General features: G+C 38.2%; 1 protein-coding gene and 1 non-coding gene across 3 annotated transcripts; one reads left to right on the forward strand and one right to left on the reverse strand.

The window, feature by feature from the left end:
• The first annotated feature begins 272 nt into the window (after positions 1 to 272).
• LOC117290013 (insulin-like growth factor-binding protein complex acid labile subunit) lies at positions 273 to 7,094 on the forward strand. 2 transcript variants are annotated; one of them, XM_033771235.1, is made up of 2 exons: positions 273 to 663; positions 4,945 to 7,094. In XM_033771235.1, exon 2 carries the CDS (start codon positions 4,951 to 4,953, stop codon positions 6,964 to 6,966), a length of 2,016 nt encoding a protein of 671 aa, XP_033627126.1. In that variant the 5' UTR covers positions 273 to 663; positions 4,945 to 4,950; the 3' UTR covers positions 6,967 to 7,094. The 2 variants fall into 2 exon arrangements, with proteins under 2 accessions (XP_033627126.1, XP_033627125.1); XM_033771234.1 differs by lacking the exon at positions 273 to 663 and adding an exon at positions 2,822 to 2,950.
• A 3,739-nt stretch (positions 7,095 to 10,833) lies between these two features.
• Positions 10,834 to 10,906, reverse strand: Trnas-gga. Its single transcript has one exon. It is a non-coding gene; the product is annotated as a tRNA-Ser (tRNA).
• Positions 10,907 to 11,807: the final 901 nt, after the last annotated feature.

Consider the following 11,807-nt stretch of genomic DNA (forward strand, 5'->3'; position numbering starts at 1 on the left):
CAACAAGTTTTGTTCATAACACCTATATCCACCTCCATGGTCTCAGAATAGCAGAAAAGCAGATATTAAGGGCTTCAACTTTCTGCTACCTGGGGAGCAGATTAAACGTTTTGTAGCGGCCGCTCTACTACCAGCTCCTACCGCCCCCCCCCCCCCAAAAAAAAAGAAAGAAAATAACGAGCGCCCTCAACTGTCTGGCACATTTTCTTCTTTTTGTCAATGTCCTATTAATTAGTTTCGTCTAGTCTGCGCAGCAGCTGTGTTGACGTTTGTGGTGAACAAAAGTGATTCACCGTTTTTGAACCTTTGTTAGTTCATATTCTTTATAACATATCTGAAACTTGGAATTCTACCACTCATTATTTTTACTTCAACTGGGTTCTTTTGAGCTTTAAAAAGGCGCAGAGCAAGTAAATTTAGCCGCCGGACCCCCAGTTGAATGGCCAGCAAGCCAAGGACACTTCTTCACTGAGAGTTCCTACTGGTACTGCTGCCTGTCCGTCCACTCGATCCATTGCATAGACTTCAGTGGTTTGGATGGTATAAAGAAACGACGCTTTCTCCTGGAGCCTACTTTCACATGATTGTCAAAAATTGCAACATTTCATGACATCACTTTCTACTGTTATTATATTATGCCAAAATGAATTCAAATAATTATTGGTGAGTATGCCGAACATGCCGAATCTAGTGGTGCAACTTGTTCTTTTAGTGTTTTTTTTGCATGTTGTTGTTGTGCTTGTCAAACATTAAATTGTCACTGTCAGTGTCAGATTGTGGGCTGTATGGCTTCTGAATCGCAGGAAGCGTTTCCAAATGGCGCCACCACTTTTTCATTCGATATGCAACAATAATTAATATAGTAGGCCCCCCTATCTTATTTATCTCAATGAGATGTATCCCTTTTTGTAAAAATGACATTTCTAGAAAAGGGTGTACATATGGGTTACATAATTATTACATTCACTACTACCGCGACGGACGAGGCGATAACACGACGCGACGGCACGATGCGACGGGCGACGGAACAGGCAACGCGACAGCACGACGCGACGCACATCGAAGGACGAGGCGATAACACGACGCGACGGCACGATGCGACGGGCGACGGAACAGGCAACGCGACAGCACGACGCGACGCACATTTTGTGTCGTCTTTAGAACACCATAGAAAGCACACAATATTGTGCAACAAGGGTGGTTTTTCTTTCATTATTCTATTGTTGCAACTGCGATGACCAATTGAGTCCGAATTTCCACAGATTTGTACACCAAGTTAGAACACTGGTACTTGACATTGTTTCGTAAATGTGTCCAGCATCGCAACTTACGACGTGTAACAGGTCGCAACTTGCACTTGCGACGCGTCGCAAGCTTCGTGAAATCGGGGGCAGGAGTGCAAACCATATCACGCAACACACCACTTCACCATTGTTCTTTGAAAAGTCCAAAAAACAAGTGGGATATTTGTCGAAAAAATGAGTAGGCCTACATTTAAATATCCATCCGAACGTCACCTTGCGAGTTTGTGTTGCTGTGTTTGTAAAAAAAAAAACATGGATCATATCACTACAACCTGCAGTTGATTGCAGCCGTGGTTTGGGAGGTCGCCCCCCCCCCCCCCCTCTTCCCATTTTGTTGATGTTTAACGAATGACAACCGAATTATTATTGAGATTATTCAGTCGGCAATTTCACAAAGTACAACAACAATATTTGCAAACAAAAGTTTAGCTATGGGAAAACAAAGTAAACTTGTAGTAGGCATGACCTTCGGGCTAAAAAAGCACTGGTCCTTAATAAAGACGACTGGCAGAAGGTTTGGATACAACAAGGAACATGTAAAAAATGGATGAGAGATGAGGGTGGTTTGGGTAAGGACAGGATATTGGGTGGGAGAGGGAACAGCAGAGGATTAGGAACAGAGACAACCCAGTTAAAGCTGGCTAGGATTATCAAAAGAACACTGTGACCCGAAAGTCTGTCAATCCCCCAAAATGTACAATACTCTTTGATACATTCTACCGTGTGGCCCGAAAAGGCAAGTTTCGTTGGAAGAATCAAAACTGCACTTTTTGAGCACAAAACAGTTATATACCAAGCTGTCCTATGCTGATGCTGGTATTAACGGTATTTAAATTCAAATGGTGGTCTTGAAGTTGATCTACCTTTCAGTCGAGTTACTGTACCGTGGAGATCACACTTTCATTATTTGAATATCAATGCACCTAGTATAGGTAAACTGTTCTATTATGACACGAAGGGGAAGCCCCTGGCAATATGGTGGGCAGAAAGTATGGGAGCCACAGAATGCTATCATTTTACATGATTTGACCCCAAAATTTAAAATTCAATAGGTATTTTGATGGGGGTCGAAAAAGTTACAAGCTTTCATTTGAGCCATTGCTCGAAAAAGTCCGCCAATTATTAGTAGCAGTGAAATAAAGTGCTAAAAATTAGTTTTTGTCGGGATCCCGACAATAATATATCACGTGACAAGTTCTTATGTGTTTTATAAGAAACGTTTCAAATTTTTGTCATGGTTCCTGACCATTAAAAATAAAAGTTAAACTTTTGTTTCGTTAGAGCGGGTGATACTCTTTGAAATACCATTCAACACTAAAAAAAATCTATATTTATGTTTGGGGCAAAAAATCTGACATAGTATCTTTAATTAGTTATTATCAACTATTCAATAATAAATAGCAAAACTTTGATTGCAACCACATGTGTCTAATCCTACCTCACACATCTCGAATGTTACGTGAAGCCGATTGGTAAAGCAGTTTTTCCATGGCATTTATGGTGCTCCTTAGAATCGGCAAAACAAGTTTATTACACTTTGTGGTACCTTGATCACGTCATAAGGAAGTTAGTTGGTAAAAATTGTTACCTGAATTCTGGAACATTTTCCCGTAATTTACATCTTGCCGACAACGATAACTCCATAGGTATGTACAATTTTCTATCACTCATTAAGAATGTTGGTGTTCTGGAGTCAATAATGTACCGAGAGTTCCAGTTGTGTGTCACTTACAACCCTAAATGGGTGCAGCGCTGGAAGTTGGGTGACATGGGGCCTGATGGGGAAGGGCAATGGCATAAAGGTATTCGGTGTTATTTAAAGGCAGTGGACACTATTGGTAATTGTCAAAGACTAGCCTTCACAGTTGGTGTATCTCAACATAATTTATGCATAAAATAACTAACCTGTTGAGCTCTATCGGTCATCGAAGTTGCGAGATAATAATGAAAGAAAAAACACCCTTGTCACACGAAGTTGTGTGCGTTTAAATGGTTGATTTCGAGACCTCAAGTTCTAAATTTGAGGTCTCGAAATCAAATTCGTGGAAAATTACTTCTTTCTCAAAAACTATGGGAGCCGTTTCTCACAATGTTTTATACAATCAACCTCTCCCCACTACTCGTCATCAAGAAAGGTTTTGTGTTAATAATTATTTTGAGTAATTACCAATAGTGTCCACTGCCTTTAAATGTAGGATAATTGGCAAGTACTCCCAAAATTATCATAACACTTACTTAGTAAGAACCACTGGAGCTGTTGATGTTGACATTCATGGACATCATGACGGATCCCTTCCAAGTCATAATTATATAGTTTGGATATTTTTCACCCCCCCCCCAAAAAAAAAAAAAAAAAAAAAAAACGTTAGTTGGTGTTTTCTCAGCAAGTGGTGTAGATAGTCACACGGGTTTCACTGCTGAGACTTTTAGTGAAAGACCCTGCCTTGTATTTTTGCCGATCTTTTTTTTTTTTTTTTTTTTTTTTTTTTTGTCCACTCTTGTTATTAATTCTCATCACACCAACCCGGTTTTTCAAACCGGTATTTTAATAGAGTTCGCAATGATCAATCGCCAGCTCTTGTATGCATCTTAAACTACTCTGACGAAACAAACAGAGTCAGAATTTAGTATCATCAAAAGTTGTCAAACTGCAATTTGGAGTGTATGCAGATAATAAAGCACATCGTCACATGAGATCCACCTTATTTCATCTTTTAAAAAAAATATAGGCCTATTCGTTGAAATAATCGAATAAATAAAACAAACAAATAACACGTCTGGGCTGGACTCAACGAAACAAAATTATAGATGAATCCCACCCGTCCTCATTTGCTTACGGGTATCAATAATTGGATTGTACTTGTTTGCAACTAAACAACACAGAGGAAGGTTGATCGTGTTCAACATCGGGGTCACGTGGTTAGACTGCAGGACTTGCAATTACAATTGTTATGGGTTAGAATCCCCAAGCTTACCACTGATTTCACAATGATAAGTTTTGTCGTATATTCATAGTTATACTGAATCTTGATTTGTGCAATTCACAATTCATAATCATAAACGTTAAACCTGTAGGCCTATATGAAAGAGATTGGCTGTTGCCAGCTTGGCGGTTAAATCCCCTTGTGGGAGTTTTGCCGAGTTCATTGGACGGCAAGATCATCCTAACTAAAGTTCCCCGATTCAATTAAACATCTATTAAATCGTTTGCAGTACCCGCTGCTAAATAAAATATGATTCGAACTGCCTCTATCGGGCAATCTCTGTGGTCTAGTTGGTATGACACTGCTAGCTAGAATTGCAAAGGTCGTGGTTTCGAATTCAACCCCGGGTAATATGCCTTGATTATTGTTCACTGAACTCGGGTAAGTACCGAGTAAATACAGTGCTAACACATATGAGTAAAAACCCAAATGAACATAAATATAGTTCTATTCCCAACTGCAGAATGTACTGACTGAGAGTATAGAAACATATTACAAGCATAAAGCGTGTATTATTTATGCTATGTACAGCGCTCTGTATTTTTTTTTTAAAGGCGCTTTATAAATTATTCCCTATTTATTTACATTGTGTACTAAAACAATAAGCAACTTTGTGGTTGACGGGGATATTTGTTATTTGTCACATTTCTGTATAGGAAACAATGGGATCCACTGAATGGACACTGTTTATGTGTTGTCTTGGTGCCTGTATCTGCATCTCACAGTCATCAACCTGCAGTCATGCGCAGTGTGTTTACGACTACGTCACTGCAAGGGCTGACTGCTCCTCACTCAATCTTGACTGCATCCCTGTCAACTACCCAGATGCCCTCATCATGGATCTAAGCCACAATAACATATCAGAGCTGTCACCAGACGATTTCAATGGCACATTCTCCAGGCTGGCTGAATTGTACCTCGACCACAACAACATATCTGATCTGACGTCACTGCTGGAATCCAATGAGCTAGAGAGCCTGCAAATATTGTCAGTTAAGCACAATGTAATTTCTTACTTGGATAGTTACAATGCTTGTCGGCTGAGCTCTCTCACTGAGCTATCAGTAGACTATAACTCCATTACATACATGTACATATCTACTCGTTCAAGCTTCAGGAAGGTACAGCGGTTCTCGGCCGATTTTAATTTAATCAGAAATGCAAACGTATACTTGTATAAACTGTCAAACATTGTCATAAGCCTGCAATACAATCGACTGACTGAAGTGAATGGCCACTCTAGTTATGGTAAAAATGCTTCTCTTCTTTTAGATCACAATGAAATACGACATTTACATTTTTCTACCGATAATAACCACATGGATACAATTTCACTTAATCACAACCAACTACTGTCGGTAGACCTGAACATTGGAGCAACAGATACATTCAACATAGGCAGTAACGGATTAGCAAACTGGGATGGAATCTACATAGGAGACTACTACGCGATGAAGAGACTGGACATGAGCAACAACTCATTCGATTCTTTGATTCAGCCACCCTGGGCCGAAGCTCTAGAGCTCTTAAACGCCGACACCAACCTGCTGGCAAACCTGTCCTCGACAACCCTGTCAGGATTTGTCGATCTGACTGAACTGCATGTAGCCAATAATCGTCTCTTGTTCATCTCACCCACTGCACTGAGTCAACTCTCCATGCTTCAGTCACTGTATCTCGACGACAATGACCTGACGTCTTTGTTTGGAGGAGTATTTTCCAACCAGTCTTACTTAATTGAGCTCTCTATCACCACCAACCGACTCACCATGTTACATCCTGATTACTTCTTGGGTCTGGTGTCGTTGGAGCGTCTGTACCTCGCAGGGAATCAACTCACTAGCGTCAACGCACAGATGTTTCAAATGGTGCCGGAAATTCTTACCTTGGACTTATCCCAAAATGAGCTTCAGCTTGTTGACCTGCATGACTGTGCCCTTCATCTTACAAACCTACAACATCTCTCACTGGCTCACAATAAGATTCACGACACAAACACTATCTTGGGTTTCTATGACAACTTGCAAATACTGGATATGAGTTATAACTTGATCCAAGTCGTGCCCGGTGATTCTCTATCTGGGAGGAATAGAGCAGTATCCCAACTCGAGCTAGAAGGCAATCCCCTGCAGTGTGACTGTAGACTCACAGGTCTACGAGACTGGCTGCGTACCAATCAACCGCACGTTGAGCCTCGATGTGAAGGACCGAATCATAACTACGGGTCGGTGATTTCAGACTTGGAGATTTATGATCTCTCATGTCAACCACCGATGGCGATGGTGGACATCAATCAGCTGACAGCCCTGGATGGACAATCTGTGACTCTCAAATGTACCGCTACTGGCATTCCTGCTCCGACCGTAACATGGCTCTCACCAAACGACACAGAGATAGCTCATGACTGGCAGGGAAGATTCACCATTCTGCAAGGAAAAATTCTGCATATCATACCTGTTGAGAAACATGACCAAGGGAGGTATACATGTCTTGTCCAAAACATATTGGGTGAAAAGAGTAGAGCTGTTGTCAACCTTACAGTGACTAATAGCACTAAATCCGACTCCCCACAGCCACAGCCACAACCAAACTCACTGGATGATTTTTGCGTTCTCCTCACAATAATTAACATAATAATGGTTGCTGTTTACTTCGTGTCTCCGTCGGTATCGCAATAAACCCACCGCCGGGCAGCCAACTCCACATCCGCAACTCAAACCTACCATCTGAAAGTTATAAAAAATAAAATCCGTGAGAAAGTTGGAAGTTTTCGAGAACGAAGTAATTTTCCACGAATTTGATTTCGAGACCTCAAGTTTAGAATTTGAGGTCTCGAAATCAAGCATCTGAAAGCACACAACTTCGTGTGACAAGGGTGTTTTTTCTTTCATTATTTTTTCGCAACTTCGACTACCGATTGAGCTCAAATTTTCACAGGTTTGTTATTTTATGTATATGTTGAGATACACCAAGTGAGAAGACTGGTCTTTGACAACTACCTATAGTGTCCATTGCTTTAAATTTTTGTGAAATCCACCCTTGACAATGACCATTGTTGTCCCTGGGCTTTGAAGCTCACATTAACTATTTTTGTTCCATGACGTTCTCTGCAGCGGTTTTTATTTTTTATAAATTTAAATCTCTTCACGCCACAACAAAAGCCAAAATGCTGGTTCGTTACATAATTTGCAATTACAATTATAAGCGTTTAGATTTTAAAATTGTATAAAGAAAAATATGCTAAAAATGAATTGAAACATAATACATGACTTTGCCGTGTAAGACACGACTAAATACATACTTCCTATAAAAGTGTCATTCACCTTTCCTCTTTCTTTGGGGCTGAGAGCTATATAAAGTCTGATTATATTAAAATAATGAGTTGGGTAGAATGATGGCCTTTAAGGGGAGACTTTCTGGGACGATAGAGGGCAGCAGACTTACCGGGTAAATCCATTGTTCTCAGAATTATGCACATGTTCAGAACTACGTAAACAATGGAAATTTACCCGGTATGTCTGCTGCCACCTAGTGTTGGAAAGTCTCCTATTAGCTTTCGATCCAAACCGGACCTTATTCAGAGGCATAAAACAAAATTATCAATTTATAGAAACAAAAGAGGGGAAAGGGATTAAGGGAAGGATCCAGAAATAGCGGGAAAATTATAGCCAATTAAAGTTTCTATTTCAGAAACAATTGGCTATGAACCAATAGGAGTCAAGTGGTGAGGACAAAGGATGTTCAGTATGAAAGGATGGATTACTGGACCACAAAAGTGGAAGTTTCATTATTTTGTATACGTAATGAGGTGTAGAGTATTGTAAACACTAATGACTTATACACTCCTAAACTTTGGGGTCAGAATTGTCCCGGTCAAGGACCCGAATATGGTACAGATGATGACCCGGAATGTGTTTTAATAATAACTTAAAATTGTATATTGCGCTCTTTACAAACAATTATCACATAGGTCATTGTAAACAAAAAATAAAAAAATAAAAAATGGAAGAAAAATAATATTTGAAACACTAATAATTATTTGTGTTAAAGGAACTTTACAGAATTGGTAAGAAACAAAAATCGTAAAGATTACAGATTTCCATAAAACTTACACGGTCTATTGATGATGATAGTTGAACACATCCCTTGAAATATTTCTGTCTGAAATGTTATATTTGATGAGAAATAAATAATCCAACTGCGGTAACCGATGTTAAATCTAATACTCATTTTGATAAGAATATAGCTTTAGAATTTTAGTTTGTTAATTTTGTACTCAAGAGTTATCTAGTATGTATGTACTTTGAATTCCCGTTTTACATTATTTTTCTCTTAGTTAATAGCTTTAGAGTTTTAGTCATTGTTAATTTTGTATTCCATAGTTATTTTTGTGTATGTACCATGAATTCCTGTTTACATTATTTTTTTTTCACCCAGAAAACATTATATAAGCTTATAAAGCAAGTATTAATTTTTTAGAAACTAGAACATGTATATTGGTGGTGACTGGTTCACTCTGAAAACTACCGTGTCAGAAGTGACCCGGACTCGATTTTCGGGTCCCGGGTTGCGCTCTTTACAAACAATTATCACATAGGTCATTGTAAAAAAAAAAAAAAAAAAAAAAAAAAATGGAAGAAAAATAATATTTGAAACACTAATAATTATTTGTATCAAAGGAACGTTACAGAATTGGTAAGAAACAAAAATCGTAAAGATTACAGATTTCCACAAAACTTATACGGTATATTGATGATGATAGTTGAACACATCCCTTGAAATATTTCTGTCTGAAATGTTATATTTGATGAGAAATAAATAATCCAACTGCGGTAACCGATGTTAAATCTAATACTCATTTTGATAAGAATATAGCTTTAGAATTTTAGTTTGTTAATTTTGTACTCAAGAGTTATCTAGTATGTATGTACTTTGAATTCCCGTTTTACATTATTTTTCTCTTAGTTAATAGCTTTAGAGTTTTAGTCATTGTTAATTTTGTATTCCATAGTTATTTTTGTGTATGTACTATGAATTCCTGTTTTACATTATTTTTTTCACCCAGAAAACATTATATAAGCTTATAAAGCAAGTATTAATTTTTTAGAAACTAGAACATGTATATTGGTGGTGACTGGTTCACTCTGAAAACTACCGTGTCAGAAGTGACCCGGACTCGATTTTCGGGTCCCGGGTTGCGCTCTTTACAAACAATTATCACATAGGTCATTGTAAAAATAAAAAAAAATAAATAAAAAATGGAAGAAAAATAATATTTGAAACACTAATAATTATTTGTGTTAAAGGAACTTTACAGAATTGGTAAGAAACAAAAATCGTAAAGATTACAGATTTCCATAAAACTTACACGGTCTATTGATGATGATAGTTGAACACATCCCTTGAAATATTTCTGTCTGAAATGTCATATTTGATGAGAAATAAATAATCCAACTGCGGTAACCGATGTTAAATCTAATACTCATTTTGATAAGAATATAGCTTTAGAATTTTGGTTTGTTAATTTTGTACTCAAGAGTTATCTAGTATGTATGTAGTTTGAATTCCCGTTTTACATTATTTTTCTCTTAGTTAATAGCTTTAGAGTTTTAGTCATTGTTAATTTTGTATTCCATAGTTATTTTTGTGTATGTACTATGAATTCCTATTTTACATTATTTTTGTTCACCCAGAAAACATTATATAAGCTTATAAAGCAAGTATTAATATTTTAGAAACTAGAACATGTATATTGGTGGTGACTGGTTCACTCTGGAAACTACCGTGTCAGAAGTGACCCGGATTCGATTTTCGGGTCCCGGGTGGCCTGAAACCATTCCGGGTTAGCCTGACACATTACCGGGTCAGGCTATATGGCCCGGTATAAGTGGTAACCATGGGATTCTAACACGGATTCTGCCTAACAGTTGAACCATTTTCGGAGTCATTTTGACATCGATTCCAGGTCATATTGACCAAGAAACGGGTCAGGGCCACACGGGGCTTAGAATCCGGCAAACTCTGACACGGAAGTTTGTAGATTGTATTTTAGTAAGTCCGGATGGGCGGCTAAGTGGCTGCGGGTGCTAATGTTGGCGTCATTAAATACCCCCTTTTTTTTTGCAACGTCACGACAGCCCGATTTTTGCCAACCGAGGATGGAAACCTATGAAAAGCCATTTGCAAATCAACAACAGAGTTTCATAGTTTGTGGAAATGTTACACAAACATTCAAAATTATGTTGAATTTGTGGAGACGAATCAACAAATCATTGATGTTTCAGAAAATTTACTGACAAAATTGATTTCAACAAAGGTCTATACTAATTTTCAAAGCATGTAATGTTGTTGATCAGCCAGCTGCCAATCCTGACACAGCTTTACAGTAAAAACTCGATCTTTTGTGAATCAACTAATATTAGAGATGTTAAATTTGCATCGGGGATAAAGAATATTAATTTTGGTTTTTACCCATACACCGATGTGTGTTAGCACTGTATACTCAGTACTTTCCCGAGTCCTGTGAAAAAAATATCACAGACATGTTACTCGGGTGGGATTCGAACCCACGACCCTTGCAATTCCAGAGCAGTGTCTTACCAACTAGACTACCGAGGTTGCCCGATACAGCTAATATTGTATAATCGGTACGAATTTTATATGAAAACGTTTTTGTGATTGTTTTAAAGGCACACAGACACTGCAGTTATAAAACAAAAAACATAAATAATTACTTGGTAACAAGCAACGGAGAGCTGTTGACAGTAGTATACTAAAACATTGTGAGAAACGGCTTTCTCTGACAGAAGTAACGTAGTTTTAAGAAAGAGGTAATTTATTTCTCAATAATTTTTTTTAAAAACACTTTATGACCATGCAATTGCGTCAATTTGTTCTCACAGATTTCGGTATTTTATGCATTGTTCATTGGGATACATCCAGTGAGAATATCGGTCTTTGAAGTCCAAATGTGTCCAGTCCTTTAACATGATTTCGTCAATCACATCTTTATGATACTATTAATACAGAATGCGGTGAACTAAATAAATCCATTTCGTAATGTAGGAGATGGAGATGGTGGTGGCATTAAAATGCATGAAATTGAGATTTTGTCTAACTTTGCATGTTCTGTGTTCAACTTTAAAAATGCCATTTTTGTTACAATGTCATAATGGTCACAATATTGGTCTCTCCGTCGTTGGTCCCGGAGTCAGAAGACCCAGGAACGGGTCAAACTGATGCCGAATCTGAGAGACATTAAATAAAGGAATCAATGTGTGGTGAAGAGGTTTTCAACTAGTGGTTTAATCCCAACGAGGCCTGGTTCTTGATAATTTTACCGAGACGAAGTCAAGGTAAATTATAAGAACCAGGCCTCGGCGGGTTTAAACCACTAGTTGAAAACCGATTCAACACACTTTGATTCCCATTTATAAATACCCGCCCTCGGGTAAACAACTCCTTATAAGGTAATGCTGTGCGCGTCGCGCGTATCGCGTGATGTGGCACAACTGTTACA

This window comes from Asterias rubens, chromosome 5 (genome assembly GCF_902459465.1).
Source record: "Asterias rubens chromosome 5, eAstRub1.3, whole genome shotgun sequence".
NCBI lineage: Eukaryota > Metazoa > Echinodermata > Asteroidea > Forcipulatida > Asteriidae > Asterias > Asterias rubens.